At 40.2% G+C, this 15849-nt stretch overlaps 1 protein-coding gene across 1 annotated transcript in view; it reads left to right on the top strand.

Annotated features, from left to right (window-relative positions):
- DNAH11 (dynein axonemal heavy chain 11) overlaps positions 1 to 15849 on the top strand; it is a 357765-nt gene that overhangs the window by 51995 nt on the left and 289921 nt on the right. The window contains exons 9-12 of the mRNA XM_049641609.1: positions 4116 to 4232; positions 10632 to 10769; positions 11079 to 11203; positions 11753 to 11948. Of these exons, the coding sequence (XP_049497566.1) occupies positions 4116 to 4232; positions 10632 to 10769; positions 11079 to 11203; positions 11753 to 11948 (576 nt within the window). The remainder of the gene's footprint in view (positions 1 to 4115; positions 4233 to 10631; positions 10770 to 11078; positions 11204 to 11752; positions 11949 to 15849) is intronic.

Here is a 15849-nt window from a genome sequence, read left to right on the forward strand (position 1 = left end):
AGAAAGTGGTCCAGGTTCATTCTTCTGCATGTCGCTGTCCAGTTTTCCCAGCACCACTTGCTGAGGAGACTGTCTTTATTCCATTGGATATTCTTTCCTGCTTTGTCAAAGATGAGTTGGCCATATGTTTGTGGGTCCATTTCTGGGCTCTCTATTCTGTTCTATCGATCTGAGTGTCTGTTTTTGTGCCATTAAAATTTTTTTTTAATGTTTATTTTTGAGAGCGAGTGTGCGAGTGGGAGAAGGGCAGAGAAGGGAGGGCAGAGGATGAGAAATGGGCTCTGTACTGACAGCAGGGAGCCTGATGTGGGATTCTAACTCAAGAACCACAAGATCATGACCTGAGCTGAAGTTGGATGCTTAAGCACCTGGGCCACCCAGGCGCCCCAGAAACAAATTTTAAAGTGAGATACATTTGACGTATAACATTGATTAATTAGTTTTAGTTGTGCAACATGAGTTTGACATGAGCATAGATTGAGAAATGATGATCACAGTAGGTTTAGTTAACATCCATCACCACATGTGGTTGACATTTTTTCCCCTGTGGTGAATAGAAAATTTGAATAATATAACTACTAAGAAAATTGGATTTGTGATTTAAAAACCTCCCAAAAGGGGGGTTCCTGGGTGGCTCAGTTGCTTAAGCATCCAACTCTTGGTTTTGGCTCAGCTCATGATCTTAGAGTTTCGTGAGTTTGAGCCCCATATCAGACTCTGCGCTGGTAATGCAGAGCCTGCTTGAGATTCTCTCCCTCACTGTCTGCTCCTCTCTCCCTCTGTCTCTGTCTGAAAATACATAAATAAACTTAAAAAAATAAAAAAAACTTCCCCAAAGGAAATATCCAGGCCCGGACTGTTTAACTGGAGAATTCTTCAGTTATTTCCAAATATTTAGGAATTAATATTAGTTCTACACAGTTTCTTACAGAAATACGAGAGGAGGGAACACTTCCTAATTTGTTTTATGAAGCTAGTAGTTATCATCCTGATTACCAGACCAGAGCAGATAATAAAAAAAAAAGGAAAAGTACAAACTATTTTCCCTCATAAATCTAGAGCTAAAAATCCTTAGCAAAGTATTAGTAAGCAGAATTTGGCAACACAGAAGAAGGACCTATACCATGTGCAAGTGAGGTTTATTTTAGGGATGCAAAGCTGGTTTAATATTTGAAAATCCACATATTAACAGTTTTAAAGAAGACAAGAATGATTATGTTAAATGATGCATGAAAATCATTTTACCAAATTCCGTGTCCTTTTCTGATGAAAACTCTCAGAATAGAAACAGAGTAACCTCTTGAATTTGCATAAAGAACATGTTCCAAAAGCCTGTCGCACACTATACGTAATGGTTAAGGGTCTTTCTAAATCCCAAACACGTAGCATATGTTCAACTGCCCACTCAACATCTGAGCTGAAATATTTGATAGACATCTCAATATAAACTTGCAAAACTGAACCTCTCCTTTACCTGTACTCCAACCTACTCTTCCTTGTCTCCATCTCATTAGATGGCACATGTGATGCACAGCTTTGGAGTCATTCACAGTCTTGCTCTTTTACCCATGATAAACAGCAGGTTCTGCCAGACATACCCTGAGATTATACCCACATCTCATCTCTGACCTGAATTACTGCCTTTGCCCCGAAACTGCTTAGGCCCTGTCTTGGCTCCATTAGGGTCTATTTTTCACTCAGTAGCACGAGTGCCTTTTAGGAGTTAAGTCAAATCAGGGCATTTCTCTAGCTAAAACTTCAGTAATTTCTCATGTCACTAATAAGGGCAATTTTGCAGTTGCCAAGGTGGAAAAAAAAAGTTTATAATGATCCTTGAGTAATTCCAGCATATTGTTAATGCTTTAATAAGTATTTATTGAGAAACACGTGTGTGCCAAGAACACCATTAAGTATGGGGACTGTGACTCTGACTACTAAACCTGTTCATTATACTCCCAGAGTTTTGACTCCAGGGGAGAATACAGGTAGGCAATAATCCAGTGGGCTCAGTGCTAGGATTTGAAAAATACAGAGCGCTAGGAGAATGTTTGTGAAGGGCCCCTTTGCCAAAGGAAGTGAGAGGAAACTGAGAAAGTACCTGAAAGATAAATAGAACTGAAAAATAAATACACATTAGGCAGGTGAAGAGTGTGTAAAAAGGAAGGGATTAGTGGAAAATTGAATCCTTCAGAGAGAGAGGATGGGTATGACCAGGCAGGTGGGGCTGGTTCCTAGTGTGAAAGGGGGTCCAGATCACATAGGGTTTTATAGAGTGTGGTAAGACTTTTGAGACTTTATCTTAAAAAATAAGGATTATGAATTGGAGGATTATGAATAGTGACATCATAATATTTCTTTTTTTAGGAAGCTTATTTAGACGGCACTTTGAGGAATTATTCATAGAGACAATAACAGAGGCAAAGAAAGTGTTTAGCAGAAATCCAGCTGAATGGTAGTGGTGATCTGGACCAGAGTGATGCCTGGAGAGAGGGAGCATAGTCGGCGTACTCACAAGGTGGTTAAGAGAAGAGATTGATAGCACTTGACCAAGAGAGAAGGGGGCAAAGGAGGTGGCCGAAATTTCTGTTCGGGTGTCTAAAAAGAGCTGCTTTTTAGAGAAAATGATGAATTCAGATTTGTGCAAGATGACTTTGAATTATCTGTGAGACTTTCATGGGGAGAGGTGCCATTGACCTTCTGAATTTGGGTTGAATGAGTAAAACAGTTTAGGAGAGAGAGAGAGATAGTTGGGATCGAGATTCGCATTTTCCCCTCCTTGAGCTACTAACTACTAACTGTTTAACACTTGAGCATCTGAAATTGTAAGCTTCTTGTTGTTGTACTGAGAAGGAGGGATAAGTTAGGCTTGTTGGGACTTGTTGGGAAGTTGTGTTTACTTTTAAAAGTCATTGATCTTGAATGAAGAGACTATCTCTTGTTCAGACCTAGAGACTTCCTCTAGATGCTAAATATAACATTGTGATATATGACACACAGAGCCCTAGAACGTTGCCATTGCACTCTGTTGTCAGGGTGTGTTAAAGGGTCAGCACGGGGTGTTCCTTCGTAGAAACCTACAAACGTTGTGGTTGGAATGTGGGCTCTGGAGTCAGGTTGCCAGGATTTACGCTCTGGTTCTGCTGTGACTATGGGCAGGTTATTTAACTTCCCTGAGTTTGTTTTGTCCCGTATAAGGCGGAAACAATATCACCTACATCATGTGGTGTTTGTGCAAGTTGAGTTAATATTGGAAAGCATTCAGAACAGAAAACTGAATGTTAGCCATCAGTATTACTGCTGTTATTAATAGATAAGGCTTTGTTTATAGAGGTAACAGAGGACCCCATGATGTTAAATGGGTGGTACACGGTCTAGGGGCAGCATGACTGGAAAGCCCAAAGTGTTAGTGAATTTCTGGAACTTCTTCGGTGAAGACTGTGAATTGCTGTGCCATGCAGATGATAGTTATTCTTTCACGATTTCATTCTTTCTAATCACGGGAGTGGGTGGTTATTATTAGGAGGAAACTGGGGGTTGTTAACTGCATATTAACACACAGGGAAAATGGAAGAGCATTGTGTTTCATCCGTATCACTAATGATGCTTTCTTACAGACCTGTGATTTTTGTTCTCGCCTGAAGAAATAGTGTTTCTGGGTAGGTTTTCTGCTCCATGAGAAACCATCCTCTTTTAAACTTATAGGTATACTGAAATTACAATGAAGATGGGTTCTTTTTTATTTTCGGAAAAGCTTTGCTTTATCACTGATTAAAAAAAAAAAATGGATTGGGAGGAGGACAACAGACCGTGGGTCCAAATGCTGATGTCGAGGTCTGCGCCGGTGAAAAGGCCAGTGGAAATGCAGGCTGGCAGTGCTAAATGCTCAGTGTTCCCATAAGGCTCCCGTTTTGAACAGTTAGATAAGTTCTTTCTTGTTCTTCCCTGGAATCCTGCTATGAAACATTCAGAGAGATGGGGAGAAGGAGGAGGGGAGAGAAGGGGAGGGGGAAGGGTGTCACAGGGAGGGAGAGGGGGGGAGGCAGGTCATGCTTCAGTGATTGCTATTTTCACTGTTGGATACTTTCTAATAAACTATTTGCCTTTGAATTTTACAGGAATTTGAAAGTGATTATGTTGTGTTTAAGTCCAAAACTTTGGAATTTGACCGAAGGCTTGGGACAATTCTTTGTGAAGGTTTCTTTAACTGCAATGGTTTAGAAGCTGCGTTCAAGGTTAGTTCTGAAGAAGCTATCATTAAAAAATATTTTCCTAGTGAATACATTCCTTTCGGATCCAGGTAAACTATTAACCAGTCACATGCTGTTTGCATTCACCTCCCTGAATTAAATTTTACGTACTGCTCTTATGAATGATGTGCACTCTGGACAAGGTCATTGTCAGGACTTTGGGGCATTGATCTTTTTTCAGATGCAGTTTTGTAGCTCTTGTTACCTTTAGAGTGAGGTTGGCATGGCCAATGAAATCCTGATTGAAAATTAAGCCTCCATGAAAAGTGGGAAATACCTCTTAATCTAAGATTTTTTTCTTTACCGTTGTTTACATGTGTTGGGTTTACCTGGCCACTTCATTACTCTGACTGAAACAAATAGCATTTTGGGTACTCTGTTTCATGAGGTATAAGACATCATAGGTTCTCAAACACACCATTATTTTGTGTATACAGAAAGGAAAGTGGTGCCAAAAAATTATGGTTCCATCGATTATGTACCATAGTCCACTTTCAGATGTTAAGATGCAAAAAAATGTTGGACAGAGAACTGACGAAATGCAGTGTGCTGTGTATGTATTCTGAGTTACATAAAAGAAATACATCGTCGCAGACCTCCCAAAAGGACAGCTTATGAGATGAGGAAGAGGAACATATATGAAACTTGCTTGTCAAAGAAAAGAACCATAAGTGACATGTAAATTCAGATGGCATCCCACAAGAGGAACTGAGCCTTCTGTTTCAGGAGAAATATGCCCAGGGAATCTTGGGCACAATTCATTGAAAATGGCAGTGCAAAACAAAAGAATGGACACAGACTTCATGTAAGATACTGTCCGATTTTGACCTCAGATTCACATGATCAGTCAGTTGGTGGTGAAGGTGGAATTGTCTTGGCCTGGGAAAGCATTTTAACATGGAGAATTGACAAGGATCAAATAGTTGTTCATTTTGTAAGAGCTGGGAGATGAAATGGAGATGCTGTTGCCCAAAATATATAGCCTGTTATTGTAGAATTAAGCTGCCTGTGATCCCATCTCTCAGAAATTACTATTTCATACCACCACTACTTTTTATTTGGCTAGAAATGCATACATGTATCTCTTTGACAAAAGTGACATCATAGGCTGGCCCTCGGCAAACTTTTTCACTTAGCAATCAGTCATAAATATTTTCTTTTATAGCAGAATTCAATACCGTTTTTGTAATGGGTACCCAGTAATGTATCATTCTCTCTGTTACTGGAGCTACTTTGTTTTTCATGCTTTTATAAATAACTAGAGGAAAGAATGTAGACGGTTCTCTTTACAGAGACTCCTACCTGTTGTTGTTGTTGTTGTTGTTGTTGTTGTTGTTGTTGTTAAAGCCTTTTTTTTAATGTTGGGGTGCCTGGGTGGCTCAGTCAGTTAAGTGTCCGACTTTGGCTCAGGTCATGATCTCACAGTTAGTGAGTTCAAGCCCCATGTCTGGCTCTGTGCTGAGAGCGCAGAACCTGTTTGATATTCTCTCTCTCCCTCTTGGTCTGCCCCTTCCCTGCTCCTTCCTGCTTTCTCTCAAAAATAAATAAATAAACGCAGAAAAAAAACCTAAAATGGGGCATCTGGGTGGCTCAGTTGGTGTGACTTCAACTCAGGTCATGATCTCACAGTTTGGGAGTTCTAGCCCCACGTCGGGCTCTGCGCTGGCCTCTCAGAGTCTGGAGCCTGCTTGGCATCCTGTGCCTCCCCCTCTCTCTCCCCCTGACTTGTGCATGTGCTCCCTTTCTGTCAAAAGTAAATACATAAACATTTTAAAAATAGTGTTTGTTTATTTTTGAGAGAGAAAGAGAGTGCGACTGGGGAAAGGGCAGAGAGAGAGAGAGAGGCACAGAGGATCTGAAGCGGGCTCTGGCCCAACAGAGAGCCTCATGCAGGGCTTGGACTCACAAACCGTAAGATCAGGACCCGAGCCAAAGTTGGATGCTTAACCACCTGAGTCACCCAGGCGCCCCTGCTACTTCTTCTAATTCAAGTCTCTCTTCTTCTCTTAGCACAACGGTTGATACGGATTCTCTTCTAGTGTGTGCCACTTCTCTTTTTCTAAACAACTTTGTCTTTTTGTCATGTATTTTTTTCTTTAACTTTCCCCATATTTGTACCTTGTCTGTGGAAACGTATAATATGAGCTCCTGCCTGGTAGCTCTGCAGGGGTGGGACATCATCTTAGGTTTTTTGTTATATTTAGATCCCTTCCTTCAGTGTCTTATGAAGCGAACACTTCATAACTGCTTGGGGTTGGGTAGACTGGTCGTCAGAGTAACGGAATGACACCCTGCTGAGGGTGACTGCAGGGAGAAAAGTGGCAGAGGACAAAACTTACAGGATTGCGTATTGAGGAAAAAACGATCTCTGCCACCGGTGCAGGATGATAAACTGTGACCGTTGGCTGTTGGGTCCCAGGGAATAAATATTTGCAGATGCTTTTCCCAAGACCGTGATTCATGCCTGCCCTTGGCAAAGACGTGACCAGGAAGGGCACTGGGCCCAAACACTGTTCTCCTCTAATGTGAAACTGTAGTTCAAAGCCTCCAAGTGTCGACACTCAATAAAAAACAAAACAAAGCCAAACGTGAAGGGATGTTTCTCTGAAATGTAGTGTGTCTGTGTGAAGGTAGACTGAAGTGTGAGAGTGAAAGTGTCTAGAGGAGTCCTCAGACAGTGAAAGTGGAGGCGATGAAAGTGTGACGTGTGCAATGGTTCAGGTGGCAAGAGATGAAAAAAATTGTGGAAAGAGGAAAAGCTAGGAAAAAAAACATAAATAGCGAGTACTTGAATGGTGGCAGCAGCCTTAGGAAAAGCCATGTTACGTAGTGAAAGTGGGAATTAGAAGAAAATTACAGCGGATCTTACAGATCTCAAATGGGATATTTAGGAGACGAAACATGTAGTGGGAGTCCATGTTTAATCGTTTGAGGTTGATAGGAAGGGAAGTGTTTTTTCTACTCTTTACAGAATAGCTCTCAGTGCCATCATGACAAGGAAGCAAGAGGTGCCAGTGACCACAGTTCTCATCCCAGAGGGTAATTTTTAGCTACTTGGTCATGTGCACCTGCCTAAAGGGTTAAGACTTTTCTTCTTACCATTTCCTGGCTCTCCAGCCTCCCCATAGCCTCTGTGTCTTTTCTCTGTTACACTTGGAGTCACGTCTCACTAAACATATCAGGTAGACAAGATGAGATGCGGTCAGGAAGCTTCTGGTATTTCACTTGTGGTCAGTACAGTAAGTGTTTGAAAGAGCATGTTGGGAAATCAATGCATTTCCCTGCTGTCGGAGGATTGCACTTCTTTGTTCAATCTCAGTCAGTGTTTGCTTCTGAATGTTAATACAAAATCCAAAGTCAACAAAATAGTGGTTGCAAGGAGAACGTTTATTTGCATTTTGCTAGGTAGCTGCTAATCAAGCAGGTTTAAAAATGTTTAGCAGTTTCTATAGTGTTATAATTGATATTACCAGAGGAAAAAAAGCCTAATGTCTCTAAACTGACCTCTAAGATACAGTTAAATCTACTTTTTACTTCGTACAATTTTTTGTTGTTGTTGTTGCTGTTTTTCCCCCAGTGAATGTGGTTTATGTAAATATTCAGAAAATGTTAACAGGAAAGCTGTTTTTAAAGAACAGGTTCCCCCCCCCCATTATTTTGCTTTAATTCCAGTGTAATTAACATACAGTGTTCAATTAGTTTCAGGTGTACAATACAGTGATTCAACATTTCTGTACATTACATTACTTCAGCTCCATTGGTTAAGCATCCAGTTTTTTATTTCGCTCAGGTCATGATCTCCTGGTTGTGAGAGTGAGCCCTGAGTCGGGCTCTGCACTGGGCAGGAGCCTGCTTGAGATTCTCCCTCTCTGTCTGCCCCTCTCCCACTCAGGCTTGCTCACACCCTTTCTCTCTCAAACAAACAAAGAAAACAATTAAAAACCCCAATCCTGTACATTACTTAATGTTCATCCTATGTGTTCTCTTAACACCCCTCACCTGTTTCATCCATCATCCATCCCACATCCCCTCTGCTAACCACCAGTTCTCTGTTTTTGAGTCTTCTTCTCGTCTTTTTTTTCTTCGTTAAATTTCACATACATGATATCATAGGTTATTTGTCTTCTTCTGAGTGATTTCTCTCACTTAGCATTATGCCCTCTAGATCCATCTATGCTATTACAAGTGGCAAGATTTTATTCTTTTTTTATGGCTCATATTCTGTTGTACATATACCACGTCTTTTCTACCCATTCATTTATTGATAGACACTTGGGTTGCTTCCATATTTTGCTTTTGTAAATAATGCTACAGTAACACAGCGGTGTATATATCTTTTCAAATTAGTGTTTTGTATTTGGGTAAATACCCAGTAGTGCAATTACTGGATCATATGGTAATTCTATTTTTAATTTTGTGAGGAACCTCCATACTGTTTTCCACAGTGGCTGCACCAGTTTGCATTCCCACCAACGGTGCATCACCATTGCTTTTTTTTTTTTTTTCCTCCACATCCTCACCAACAGTTGTTGTTTAAAGAAAACAAAAATAGTTTTTTAAATGTTTTGTTTATTTTTGAGACAGAGACAGAGCATGAGTGAGGGAGGAGCAGAGAGAGAGGGAGACACAGAATCTGAACCAGGCTCCAGGCTCTGAGCTGTGAGCACAGAGCCCGATGCGGGGCTCGAGCTCACCCACTGTGAGATCATGACCTGAGCCAAAGTTGGACGCTTACCCACTGAGCCACCCAGATGCCCGTAAAGAAAATAAATTTTAAGGGACACTTTAAGAAGGCATAGACGTTGGTGTATGGTTTTCTGCCATCTTGATGGTGTTTACTGACTTTGAGGAGGTATCTTCTTTTAAAGAAATATCTATATAACAGGTCTAGTAACCGACATTTGATGAAACCCACACAGAGTAAGCAAGTAACAAAATAATTTTAAATGACCCCTTGGTTGTTTAGGGCCTGCACCGGGAAGCCCCGGCCCTGGTGCCAGACTGCCCAGTGTCCAACAGCAGCCCTGCCACCAGCTGTGAGAATTTGGGGAAATGATTCCCTCTCCACGACTCAGTTTTCTTGTCTGAAAGATGTGACAACAGCATTGTAAGGCCCTTAAAATACAGTACGTGGCACCTCGCAAGCATTATTTAAACACATCTTATGTGACAGTGTGCATTTTAATTACATCGTTTTGCTTGCAAGGAAAGCTGTCTGACTCCGGCACACAGGAGGATCCACGTGGGGCAGAAGACAAGGCAGGAGGCTAGTGGAGATCCAAGGTCAGGCTCCTCAGATAGCTAAGCCTTGTGGAAACTGGTGGTGAAAGTTCATTTGGATTTGGGTGGGGAGCATGGACTGAGCGAGGAGAGCTGAAGGACCTTTACTGTCCTGCTTGCCGGTGATGTGATCCTGTTCCAGTCCACTTCTTTTTCTTCTGTCTCCCTATTTATTGGTTTCCTCCCCTTGCTGATAGTTTTTGTTCACTCCTAATTTTGCCACGGTGACTTCAATCTGCTGTGCCCCAATTCTTTTCCGGAGGAGGAGAGAATGTGATGAGTTCAAGGCATTAGTTTGAGGTAGGACATTCCTGTCAAAGGAGATATCTGCCTGCGGGATAGTTGCCCTTGGAGTAGGTCACCATTACTGCCCGAGGCCACCGCGTCGGGGGTCGCTGGGTGGTGTGGCAGGCAACATGGCTGCCATGCGCAGGACAATCACAGTAACTGGTACATTCGGTATAATTTATTATGACTATTATTATCATGAAGTGTATTTATTTTGACAGAAACAGAAACAGCTTGAGTGGGGAGGAGACAGAATCCCCAGCAGGCTCAGCACTGCCAGCTCAGCACGATTAGGGCCACGAACTCACAAAACTGTGAGATCATGATCTGAGCTGAAATAAGAGTTGGACGCATTACCAGCTGAGCCACCCAGGTGCCCCTGGCATAATTACTAAAGGTGTGACCTGGAGGGCCTCCATATGGATATTCTTATATCGAAAGAGCCTACATGTAGGAGGGGAGAACAAATAGAGAGGCACACGTTTTACTTCTGTTTTTCATATCTGCACAGTCTCTTCTAAAACATTTCCTGGTGCCCAGCAGGCGGAAGTAGTGTTATCTGCGAGCAGAGACTGCTGATAGGCAGTAGTTAATTTCTGACTCCTCTCATTTTCTGCTGAGGCAGGGAAATTGCTTTACATTTAGTATTTGCTTTATTGGACAAATGTTTTCAGTTTGGAGGTACTTCAGGATTCTCTTAGGGTTCTAGAATTTTGTTTTATCTCTAGTCATATCGGAGGTTTAATGGGGGGGGATAATGGAGTATTTGTATTAAAAACCCACAGTTCTTAACCTTGTAACTTTGATTTTTCACAGCTTTTGACCGTATTTGGGAATTTCCTAGAGAAACCGGTTGTCATGGAAATCTTCAGCCCACATTATAGCACACTAGTGCTCATGTTTGACGCGGAGTTGGATATGTGTAAGCAGTTGTATAATGAACACGTGAAGCAGGTAAGTAGGGGGTGAAGTTGAGCACATCCACAGCATCATTTTTGTGGGTAATGACCATCAGTTGGGACTTGATTTAATGATACCTAAAGAGTAGATGTGGGCCCTATGCCTTTTATGCCTTTATTTAATTGGTTTCTTTATGCAGATGAACTTGGCTTAGGACCATAACCCTACTATTCAAGTTCTTAACACATACGTTTTGTGTATTTGTACTGTAAAACTACCAAAATGAACAATTGCTTACAAGGTTGGAATGCACTCTGATTACATATTTCCTTTCTTCCTCTTCACCAAAATATCAATTTGCAGATTGAACGTGGAAATGTAGTTCTCCACAGGAATATGCCTTTTACCTCAGGCAACATCAAATGGGCTAAAGAGGTCCTTGAACGACTTCAAACATTTTGGTCCAATTTTGCATCTCTCCGGTATTTGTAAGTTATTAGGCTTATTTCATGGTAAAACCATCCTAATGAGACAAGCAATTTTTATGGAGGTCAGCGAGCTGTTCATTTTAGCACTTACAGAGTCTTTGCCCTTATATTTAACTCTTACTTGGCTCAGTTCGTTGAGAAGGATTCATCCTCATGATTTTAAAATACATTCAATGGGGCTCTTAAAACTTCATCTCTTTAGGTCCATACATAATTCCTTTTCACTTTTCGTTTTCACTGACAATACGTTGGTAGCTTTTTGTTACTTTTCTTCAGCAACTAGCACTCCTTTTATTTTGCAGATTTTCTGTACCTGCCTCTTTTCTTTGTAGGAATTGGTAACTTTCTGCTGTTGACATTCAGTTACATCTTGGGAGTTCCATTAATTTGATAACTGTCTTTTAAGGCAAAGACAATTCATAACCATTATTTGGCATCTATTGTTTCTATTCCTGTTTTTATAGTACATTTTATCATACTTCTATTTTATATTTTACTGTCAAGTAGTCAAGCTGAAATCTAATATGTAGAAAAATCGTATTCCTACAGATTCTTGGAAAGTCCTGATGATGCCCTAGTTTATCAGAAGTATACTGAAATGACAACTTTGCTAGACCAATTTGAAATTTCTATCTATGATGAATGGAAAAGTAATGTTGATGAAATCTGTGAATTCAATTTGAATCAACCCTTGGTTAAATTCAGTGCCATAACTGGTCTTCTCAGTGTCAACTTTGACCCAAAGGTAGGGGTTTGATGTTTTTAAGTTGTTTCATAGATGGCATTTTTATTACAAGTAAATCTCTGATGCTTCCAGTCATTTATATTTAATTTTGGGAGACTGTCAGTGCCACTAGGAATATAACTGAAATCTTAAAAAAAAAACAACAACAACTTATTTTTGAGAGAAGAGAGAGCACCAGTGGAGGAGGGGTAGAGAGAAAGGGGGACAGAGGATCTGAACAGGGCTTCACTCTGACAGCAGCCAGCCCACAGCGAGGCTCAAACCCACAAACCGCGAGATCATGACGTGAGTTGAATTTGGACGCTCAGCTAACTGAGCCACTCAGGTGCCCCCTGAAAACAACTTTTAATAGGTTGTAGTTTTAGAGGTTGGTTTCCCAAATGCTGTATTAACTACTGTTTATTTTGCCTTGTAATTGCCACTTCTACCTTCACTGAATAATGAGTTGAGAGTGGGGTCCATTCCATTTTACCTTTGTGTTTTTTGATTCCAGCATAGTGTCTGACGTGTGGTAATACCTAATGTTAGCTCAATTGAATGTAATTATAGTCTTTATCAGTTTTCTGGCTTGAATTTTATTTGCTTTTGGTTCACTAAAATTTTATCACAGAAGTTAAGGTTTGGGGAGTCGACAAAATGTATGGAATGAGAGACCTTTTTTAATCCTTTGGGTGGATAATGGTAAATGATTTGTCATAATATCTTTCAAAGGGACAATAAACTCTAATATGTTAAATTAGTAATTCTTATAAAATAGTTTTCAGAAAAACACAAAACAACATATAAATGCCCCAAATAGTATGAACAGTTAAGGGGCGCCTGGGTGGCTCAGTTGGTTGAGCATCCGACTTTGCCTCAGGTCATGACCTCGTGGTTCATGAGTTTGAGCGTCGGGTTAGGGTTTGTGCTGACAGCTCGGAGCCTGGAGACTGCTTCGGATTCTGTGTCTCCCTCTGTCTCTGCCCCTCCCCTGCTCACATTCTCTCTCCCTCCCTCCCTCCCTCCCTCCCTCTCTCTCTCTCTCTCTCTCTCTCTCTCTCAAAAATAAAGATTAAAAAAAATTTAAAAAAAAATGAACAGCTAAGTAGTATCCGGGATGAAATTTACCTTTATTGAAGAGATCATTTTTATTTTATGATAAACCACATAACAAAAAGAAATTTCATAAATTCTCTGAGGAAGTTTATTTTCTCAAAACTTCATTACATGTTATGTAATTGATAAGAATGTAATAATGAAAACACAGGAAGTTTAATAGAAATTACCTATGGTTTGCTTATATTTATATATAATGTACTCTCTGTGCATATATTTGCTAAATGATATATATGTAGGCATATATGTATTTTAACTTATTTCCAACTTTGAGAGCTTGGCAGGAGACACAAAATAAGCTTTTTCTTAATGTTTATGTATTTTGAGAGAGAGAGCGGGGGGGGGGGGGGGGAGAAAAAGTGGGGGAGGGGCAGAGAGAGAGAGGGAGAGAGAATCCTAAGCAGACTCTGTGCTGTCAGTGTGAGCCCCATGCAGGGCTTCATTTCATGAACCGTAAGATCATGATCTGAGCCAAAATCAAGATTTGGCTATTTACCCAACTGAGCCATTGAGGCACTCCTAAACTTTTCTATTTACCTAAAAGAATGTGCTTTACAGGAAAGGGCAAACATATAAAAATATCTATTTGTGAGTTGCTTTTACAAAAAAATTAGTCAAAATTTGGCTAATTTTTTAGATAGTGAAGATTATATACTGTTTTTTAGTGATTTCCCTTTCATGTCAGTTGTATTGTATACCTAGGTAGGAAATGGGCCTCATTGGATTTGATTGTCATAATCTGCACCCAAATTCTGATCTGTTGCCCTGAAATAGTACAGAGAACAGCATCACTTAGTTATGTTTACAAACCTTAGCACATACATGTATAAATACATGACCTGGAGAACGGAGGGTTTCTTTTATCCCTAATTTCATAAAACCAGCTTACAGAAACTAAATTTGTGAGAAGTTCCAGGGATAATTCCTGTGTTTATACCTGAAGGGATGATAAAAACACCGACTATATGTTAATAGTTAACCTGTGGTGTAACAATCTAAGGGAGTCAACTGGTCTACCTTCAAAACGTGTTGTGCAGTCTTTTCCTCAGAGCCTGTGATTTAGAGGTGTAGTCATTTCTGCTACAACATGACATATGCCTTCCTAAAAATCACTGCACTAGGAAAGATTGCACTGTAAAAAGTACTGGGCTTATGGGGAAAATGGGGTTAGGGCTGTCATACTTTAAAAGCTGTAAGCAAGGGCTGCTTGGGTGGCTTGGATGATTAAGTGTCTGACTGATGTTATCAGCTCAGTTCATGATCTCATGGTAATGAGATCCAGCCCCATGTAGGGGTCTGTGCATAGTGTGGAGCCTTCTTGAAGTTCTTTCTCCGCCTCTCTCTCTGTCCCTCCCTCACTTGCTCTTTCAAAATAAGTAAATAAACCTAAAACAACTGTAAGCAATACATTAAAGAAACAGGAATGTAGTACCTCAAGATCATAAAAGCCATATATGAAAAACCCACTGCTAACATCATCCTCAATGGGGAAATAGCTTTCCCCCTAAGGTCAGGAAAACAAGGATTTCCCCTCTCACCACTGTTATTCAACATAGTGTTGGAAGTCCTAACCTCAGTAATCAGACAACACACAAAAAAAAGGCATCCAAGTCAGCAAGAAGGAAGTCAAACTTGCACTTTTCGAAGACAACATGATACTCTATGTGAAAAATAAAAGATCCACCCCAAACTGCTAGAACTGATCCATGAATTCAGCACAGGATTCAGTCACAGGTTATGAAATCAGTGTATAGAAGTTGGTTGCATTTCTATACACCAGTAATGAAGTAGCAGAAAGAGAAATCAAGGAATTGATCCCGTTTACAATTGCACCAAAACCCATAATACCTAGGAATAAACCTAATCAGAGAGGTATAAGATCTGTACACTGAAAACTATAGAAAGTTAATAAAAGAAATTGAAGATTTCAAAAAAAAAAAAAAAAAGGAAAAACATTCCATGCTCCTGGATAGGAAGAACATATATTGTTAAAATGTCAATACTGTCCAAAGCACTCTACATACTCAATGCAATACCTATCAAAATAACACCAGCATTCTTCACAGAGCTAGAAAAAATAATCCTCAAATTTGTATGGAACCAGAAAAGACTCCGAATAGCCAAAGCAATCCTGAAAAAGAAAACCAGAGCAGGAGGCATCACAATTCCAGTCTTTAAGCTGTATTACAAAGCTGTAATCATCAAGACAGTATGGTACTGGCATAACAGACACATAGATCAGTTGAACAGAAGAGAGAAGCCAGAAATGAACCCACAAAGGTATGGCCAACTCATCTTTGACAAAGCGGCAAAGGGTATCCAATGGAATAAAGACAGTCTCTTCAGCAAGTGGTGCTGGGAAAACTGGACAGCGACATGCAGGAGAATGAACCTGGACCACTTTCTTACACCATATGCAAAAATAAACTCAAAATGGATGAAAGAACTAAATATTAGAAAGCTATTAAAATCTTAAAAGAGATAACAGGCAAGAAATTCTTTGACCCTGGCCGCAGCAACTTCTTACTAGACATGTCTCCATAGGCAAAGAAACAGAAGAAAAATGAACTATTGGGACCTCATCAAGATAAAAAGCTTCTTCACGGTGAAGGAAACTATCAGCAAAACTAAAAGACAGCTGATGGAATGGGAGAAGATATCTGCAAATAACCTATCAGATAAAGGGTTAGTATCCAAAATCTATAAAGAACTGATTAAATTCAACACCCAAAAATAATTCAGTGAAGCAATTGGCAAAAGACACTTTTCCAAAGAAAACACATAGATGGCTGACACATGAAAAGAT

The sequence above is a fragment of the Panthera uncia genome, chromosome A2 (assembly GCF_023721935.1).
Source record: "Panthera uncia isolate 11264 chromosome A2, Puncia_PCG_1.0, whole genome shotgun sequence".
In the NCBI taxonomy this organism is placed as follows: Eukaryota; Metazoa; Chordata; class Mammalia; order Carnivora; family Felidae; genus Panthera; species Panthera uncia.